At 33.0% G+C, this 8,181-nt stretch overlaps 1 protein-coding gene across 2 annotated transcripts in view; it reads right to left on the bottom strand.

The window, feature by feature from the left end:
• Positions 1-1,230: 1,230 nt before the first annotated feature.
• Positions 1,231-8,181, bottom strand: part of LOC149803817 (C-type mannose receptor 2-like) — a 53,452-nt gene continuing 46,501 nt past the window's right edge. For both annotated transcript variants that reach the window (XM_089951443.1, XM_089951442.1), the window contains exons 13-14: positions 4,100-4,294; positions 1,231-1,714 (exon numbers count right to left, since the gene is read on the bottom strand). In XM_089951443.1, coding sequence (XP_089807569.1) covers positions 1,479-1,714; positions 4,100-4,294 — 431 coding nt within the window. In that variant the 3' untranslated portion in view covers positions 1,231-1,478. The remainder of the gene's footprint in view (positions 1,715-4,099; positions 4,295-8,181) is intronic.

Here is an 8,181-nt window from a genome sequence, read left to right as displayed (position 1 = left end):
TAGTTAGAAATATGTTGAGAAATCGCTTGTCGTATACTTGCTTCAAGGGAGAGAAGAATGAGATCAAATCATCTAGTATGTGGTTAAATGTCTCCCTTGTAACTGCACAAGGTTTTCCTTGCAGAATTTCCTTACCGATTTGTTCTTTCTGTAAAAACCATTCCATATTTTATGTTCAATGGTGAGCCACACTTCTTAATTATAATGATAAAAAGAAACTTTCTCGATTTAACCATTTCCATTAAAAAATTTTGTAACTGTGTTAATATTGATGTGAATACAATCTCTGCGTTTTATGTTACCAACTCAATCAACAGAAATCATGTTATTTAAAACTGTATATTGTATAAATGGATTGTTTGATGAACAGGTAGACGGATTGATAGTCTGGCTGTCGGCCGAGAGGTCAGCCCCGCACTTGTGATGACAATGACTGGGGATTTAGGGGATGATATCGCCTATTCATTAAATTCTGCAAAACTCTGCAATCAATCCTGTTTACACACATTCGTGAAAAGTGTATACACTTACCAGTATTTCTCGCAGCTACTGAGCTACCTTCGACTGAGTGGTTCTTTTGGTGATATGTACATAATATTTCCGGACCGAATCCTATTTTCGGCGACTTGTAAATCCGTGTGGAATAGCACAACAATCTGTATTGTGGCCATTTCGAATTTTGCGCTATCTATGGTTGTGTTATTACCAAATACCGCTAAGTGCCTAAATTATAGGCAGGTGTGCTCCTGAAAGATCTGAATGCAGCAAAAGTGCACATTTTAATAAACAGGTGACATCAAACCCACATATCGTCCATCAGTATCAACGCATATCTGAGGGGTTGATTTATCGGACTAGGCTTGCTGGTCAGTGGGTAGATAGATAGATAGGTTTGTTGATGACTAAGTAGAAATAAGATTGTAAAGTCACCGTGAAATACTTTAGAAGTGGGGACGCTTCATAACGATAAATCAAAACAGCAATGAACGGTTTTATATTGCAGGAAGCCAGATGTTGCGCAGCAATATAGTAAAATATGATAATGATCTTTTTTAAGTGGATCAAAACTTATGTTTTCAAAGCTATTGGCGTGGTCTTAGAAATTGAACTTACATTCCTAATGGTTGGGTATTTTTCAGTATAATTTCAAACATACTTCCTATTGAGTCTATTTCGCGATTCAAAAAATCAATCTTTTACTAATTTAAATAAACAAACTATTACTAAATGTCGCAATCTGGCATCAGTGACACAGCATTTTATTTCACCATAATCAATTTTGTATCCATCCGTGCATAATCTGGAAAACATTCAAATGAACATGAATAACAATATAAACAAAACTTCTTTCTAGATAACTAATACCATGTGCATAAATCAGAATAACTTGTAATACTTAAATTTAAGTTAAGTAGTTCCACGAAATAATATGCCACTAATTTCTGAACTGGATAGTTCTGTGCAGATTGTGCCTGAAGTTACCATTTCATTTGACATACAAATTTCATTGTATATTTTTCACACGGAACGTCATTCATTCCTAGGTGCCTTTCGTCACTGTACCACCAGAGTGCAACACAATCTTCATCACCATAGGCGTTGTTGGGCTCGGTTGGGTGCCAGAAATTAGTCTCCACCTGCTGACCGTTTACCCATTTGAAGTTCCCTTCCTGTACTTTGTCAGTCGCGCCGATCCAGTATTGTTCATCCTGTTCTGCCAAAAATATTACATATTAATTATTAGGAGACTATACAATTAGGATACAAGTTAGTCTGTGTTACTTAGTATTATACTACAACTTGTTTCTCAGCTATACCATTAAACTATCATAGAAAATAACATATGAATCAGTCATGTACGAACATTGTTTTGAATGAATTAATATAAAATGCAAAAACACTTTACTTTAAACCCACGTGCCTATTCATGATATTAGATGTTTCATTTTTTTAAGGGCTAATGGAGGGATTTGATTCAATTTTTACTTATTTAAATATTTGGACAAACAAAAACCTAAAATTCCAAATTCACAGTTTGTATCCAGATTGCTATCAGAAAAATAGCTGATTGCTGTTCCTGAGTTCACCGATGCATGTTTGTATTTTGTTTGATGAACTTGCACGCAATCTGATCATCATCGTGATAATTCAGCAAAGATTTATGACTAATTTTACAAAATTGCAAACAACTAATGCTTTGGATGAGGTTTGGATTTTGTCCGAATATTTCATCTGGTTGAATTAATAATGTACATTTATATAACCAGTAACATTTAAAAGTAGACTATATCTACAAATTATTAATCCAGAGATCAGCTGTCCTTCCAAATCAATAGAATAGTTGACACAAACATCATCATCAAACAGCATGTAAAATCCTGTGTTAGATCACATAGTTGACTCGGTAGTCAAGTCATATATAACGATTTTAATGCGAATGTTTAGTTTTCACCGACAGTGTCAATTCCATTGCAAAGCATTGCAGTTGTTGGATATTCGTGTGAGATGATGATTACTGGATGCAGAAATTCCAGATTAACTATAATGTATGTGTGCAATATTTGACTTGAAACAGTACCGTAGATGTACACAGTTTGGTTTTAGTGTCGGAACTGCATAATATAATAAGAAACATCAGCTCGTTGGGCTTATTTTACCGCGTTTGGATAACATTCGGTCATTTGGGAGACCTGAATATGTCAACATTCTTTTCTAAACAGAAGTGATTTTATTTTCTCCTAAAAGTTAACATTTAAACCACTCTTGTCATAGGATTGGGTAATTGTTAGACGTCCCCTCAGAATTATATCCATTGACAGATACCTTTAGTTTTATTTGTAATGAGCCCTTGAAGAGTAAATTAGCCACCTTCCGACGGACGTAACTTTTTTTCCTTACGCCCCATTGGGCAGTCGAATTGAAAAATGGTGGCCAAAATGTCAATGGCAAAAGTTATAAAATTCTAGAAGACGGGGAAAGGAAAATTACCCACGGTCGCAGCCAATCAGTAAAGAGAATACATCGCAAGAATTTCATAGTCTTTATTTTTCTTTTTTGGACCAATCAGCAGAATCACTTAAAGTGATATGTTAAACTGCACGCACTGTATGTGAAGGGTACCGACAGTTATATATATATATATATATATATATATATATATATATATATATATATATATATATATATATATATATATATATATATATATATATATATATATATATATATATATATATATATATAAACAGTAATATACTGCATTTCAACACGTTTCATACAATAATTTTAAAGTTCTACTATACATTGATATGAGCAAAATTGCTGAAAGTTATGCTTTAGTATGTCAAAACCACTTTTACTTGCAACAAGTTACAGTATCTTATAATATAGTTACATGTATATCTTGACGTTCTTGCGCAAACAAGTCACACCAGGTGATACGAAATTTACAAGCATATCTTGCGTTCTGGCGCAAGGAAGTCAGAGAATGTCAGACGATATTTACATGCATGTCTTGAGGTTCAAACGCTAAAAGTCACAGTATGTCACACGACATTTATACGTATGTCTGGATGTTCTGACACTAAAAAGTCACTATATGTCGTACGCTATGAAGACACAATGTGTCATACGATATTCACCGGTATGTCTTGAGTTCTGGCACTAAAATGTAACAGTATATCATACGAAATTTGCATACATTTATTGACGTACTGGCACTAAAAAGACACGGTACTTTGTACGATAATTAGACGTATTGATGTTCCGACGCAAACAAGTTACATTGTGCTATACGATATTTAGTTATCCCTTGACGTTCTGAAGCTTTCAGATCTCAACGTTTTGTGATAGTATCAAACAGTCTCGATTCAGCCATATCAATAGTCTATATTTTACAGGGATAAGAAAATTGGGTTGTACGTAACCGAAACATCCCATAAAGGCACGTTTTAAAGCTTAATTATTTCATTTTACTACAGGGTTATTTATTTTAATCATAAACTAAGTGAATATAAGTCATGAAGCTTTGAGAATATATAGTATGTGCCAAGCCATCGAAATGCCAACACTGGACTAAGAAAGAGACAGAAAAACTTACTGTTGGTGACATCGTTATCTAGGGTGTGGTATAGAAATTCCATAAGGGGCCTATTGTCCATCACAATCAAATCGCTTCCCTCCGATTCGCAAACAGTCCGAGCTTGTTCCCAATTGTAGTTGTTCTCGTGATGAATCTTGTAGCAAAGATCTATATCCTTTACATAGGTGTAGTCTGGTCGACAACGAGGCACCTCTGATGCAGAAAAAATAGAATACAAACCGAGGTTTTAACAAACACGGGTTTATACTGGTGCTTGAGACCAGTAATACAGTTCAGCCTTCACAACATTCCAGTCTTTTAATAACCTTTGGTCAGCTGAATATTGATTTTTTTTAAAAAAATCATTTATTTAAATCTTGACAAGGTCACCAACATTCTCCAGTAAAAATTGTAGATAAAACAATATTTTGGTCAGAGTACCAAAATATACCAGATCCCCATCAACTATTCATATCGGTTCAAATGACCTCCGGAGAAAGCACTCGCTTAACTCAGTTTGGATCTCTAGATCTCTGTTCAAAATCTGCTGCTGGTTTTAAGTTCGAGATCTAGAAACGAGTATGGGGAAATCAATGTTTTAATGCTATTTGTTGAACATTTGTCACAAAACCATTGCTAATAAAAGAATATACATCATATAATTTGACAGAACTAAGACGAAGAAATCCAAATATACAACTGTTTTTCAATTAAAATAACACGCCCTCCACTATACGCGGCAAATTAAAGGAAAATTACTTTCTTTCATATATATATACATACATATATATATATATATATATATATATATATATATATATATATATATATATATATATATATATATATATATATATATATGAAAGAAAGTAATTTTCCTTTAGGAAAACAAAACTAAATGAAATAAGATATAACTTGAAAGGCGTATGTAGATGCAAACCCAGACAGATCATGCCTGTGTTACTCATCCACAGTAATACAATGTTATACTCTATGCACCACAGTGAAAACTTTGTGATTTTTGGGGTGGTTGAGGAATGAAGTGATTTACACCCGCCCCAGCCTGAAGTTTCTATTTCAAAAGGATAAAAGCCGAAGCGGGGGAGGGTGACCAAAAGTACACGTAGTTCGTAATGTCTTGACTTTGGCAAAACTCCAAAAGTTGTTGACTAACAATGACCATAATTTTCTAATTTCTTTCTTGTTTCATTCTTGGAAGCTTGACTTGAGATAGTGACGGATTGCAGCCAATGTGTCTTCCATACAGTAGATTGATACTGTCAGATAATCCTGCCGTACAGAGAATTTATTTCGCAATTTCTGTGGTGAATCCAAGAAGTATATGTTTTACTTTAATAGCTCGTGCCATATATTAAGCAATTTCGTTGACTTGTATTGCAAACTACCATATACAAAACGATGACGATGTAGTGCGTGATAAAACAGAAAGAGAAACGGAAGTTTACCTCATCCAGAAAGAATGCGAATAACTTTATTAAGAAAAACCTTTTTCCCTATGCAACACAAATGGATTGTACGGTTGTTAACTAAGGAAATGGATAAGGTAGTCTACAACATAATGTTTTAGTATTGAAGTATAGAGTATTTATTGACAAAATTATAAGAATAATAGGACATCAGTAGCAATTTTAACAGTTTATTGGAAATAAAGCTGTTTATGAACTTACCGTCCTGTTTTGACTTTCGATTATGTTATGGCTTACCTGCTAACATTAAAATATTTGTGAATTTGTTCTCTTTTCACATTATTTATTTCACAATGTGGATGTAGTTCATTTTCAGCGTTGTTACTTGTGTTCCATGGTCTGTTTTAAGGCGATTATTTGGGTCGAGTTTAGATGCCAATTTTAATTTAAAGTATACGTGAGCTAACTGGTAAGGTATTTTTATCCTTTACAGGACAGATGGGTATATTTAATCTTAGTTGTGACTGGAGGTAAAGGCCTTTTATATATGCCATAAAAAATAAAACTTACAATTTTAATAAGTTTTGAATTTTTGCAAATCAGCATATTAACCATGTGAACTATGTGTTACGTATATCTGATTTAATTTGTATTGATTTCAATTTTATTGTTTGTTTGTCAGCTTTATTTTTTTATAATTCTATTACATGCTATTATAATATAATCTTGTTTACGTGATTTGAAATTTTTTTCAGAAAATCTGTTTGACCTGACTCTAACTGTAAATCCATAAGGCTTACCTAGTTCCTGGCCTTAATTAAAAATTAGTAACAGCCACGTGAACAAGCTCTTTTTTTATTTATTTTTATTGTGGGAATAATAAGGTTGAGATCGAGGCTGTATTGAATACGTGACTCTAGACTTGTAAATAGTTTTAGTGAAGTAAACAACGTTTTTTATGTTATTCTTAGAGTAAAATGATTGTTTTTTGTCAGAACCATGTTGAGAGTACGTGATGTAAACATGATCACGTGATCCTCATACGGGTACCTCTTCTGCGTCTCAAAATCACTTGATGTCAAGTCGTTTTCATCTGTTGTAGCCAGTTTTCGACTTAAATGTTAATTTGTCTTCAGATTATTTTGATTCTAAAAGATTATTTCGTTTCTCTGGAAATATTTCAGTGCTCATAAAGAATTCTTGAACAAAGACATTTCTTTTTTTTAAAATTAGATATTCAACACCGGATTCTTTTTTTCTTGTGTTTCGATAAGGAACTGTATACAACAGCACTGTACAGGATACAGCATACGTCATCGCCTTCCATCTTGGAATTTCATCGGGACTCAAACTTGAATTCATTATAACATTTCATTATTAGGATTTCTACAATTTTATTCGTGAATTATTCTTGGATTATTTTTGGATTTGATTCTTAAAACCGTAAGTTCTTATTTTTTGTTTACTTTTACAGTGTTTTATTTTTCTCCAGAGAAGTCTGTTCTTTTCACTCTTTCTTTTGTTATTGTTTATTCGAGCCTAAACACGTACCATATAAACCTAACATTTTATTTCAAAATTCCTTGTATCCAATGCAGACAGGCAGATAAAAACTGAGTTGCTCAACACTACCATAAAATATAACAACAGTACACATATCTATCGGTTTAAAACAAAAAGGTTTTGTATAGTAAGATAACAGTTTACATTGTCATCGTATTTAACACACTACAGTATAACAATCTCGAGAATAGGTGATATCCCCCAATTCCCAACGGCACATACAATTATTTAGCGTCTTTTCACCTCCTCAAACAGCATTTTAAAATGTATTCTGTATTTTTTCAATGCAAGTAAATCAAGGTTGAATTTCATTGCTATTGAATTCACAAGTCCATATGTATGTCCCATAACGCAAACTTTCCTAGAAGTTACTTTGGTTTTAATTGTTCATTATTGATTTACTCTTTTTAGTGTGTGTGTGTTTGAGTGTGCGTGGTTATGTGTGAAAATATTACTTTCCGACTTTATTAATAAGATATTAGCTAAATGTTTTAGATTTCGGTGGATGAAAAAGCTTTAAGCCTAAGTATGTATAAAATATAACAATGTTTAATTTATTCCCATTATAGTGAATTTGGGTTTCCAAGTTTTATTTTATTTTATATGTGCTCACCTCCAACTTCTATCCTTGGTATTAGTCATTTCATTTATTCAGGCTGTTTTAAACACCAGGCACAAATATATAATGTGATTTTTGTGATTATTTTCCAATGGGGAAAAATTGCTAATGTCTTCAATAAAAAACAGGAAACTTCCGCCGACCGGAAACACATTTTTTGTTTGACCTTAGATGGACGACACACTGGAAGAAGGTCCACACCATAAGATAACGTTTTCTTATACCGAAGTGAGTTAAACATGTTGACACTATCAAAATTCAAGTTCATATGATTTTATAGTCAATATTATTACCAACTGTAACTGTCTGAACACACGTACAGAGATAGAGATATGTATTATCTGTATTAGTTGATGGAATGAAACGTTACAAAGAAGTATAATGTAATTAGGGAAAATTTAATGGTAAGAGTCGATAAATTGCAATGTAGTTTGGGACTGGTGCAATTACAGCACAATCCAGAATGGATATCTATCAGCCTATTTTCAACA

This window comes from Sinohyriopsis cumingii, chromosome 3 (assembly GCF_028554795.1).
Source record: "Sinohyriopsis cumingii isolate HCF-2022 chromosome 3, ASM2855479v2, whole genome shotgun sequence".
Taxonomy (NCBI): domain Eukaryota; kingdom Metazoa; phylum Mollusca; class Bivalvia; order Unionida; family Unionidae; genus Sinohyriopsis; species Sinohyriopsis cumingii.
This window is presented reverse-complemented; position numbering and strand designations above follow the sequence as displayed.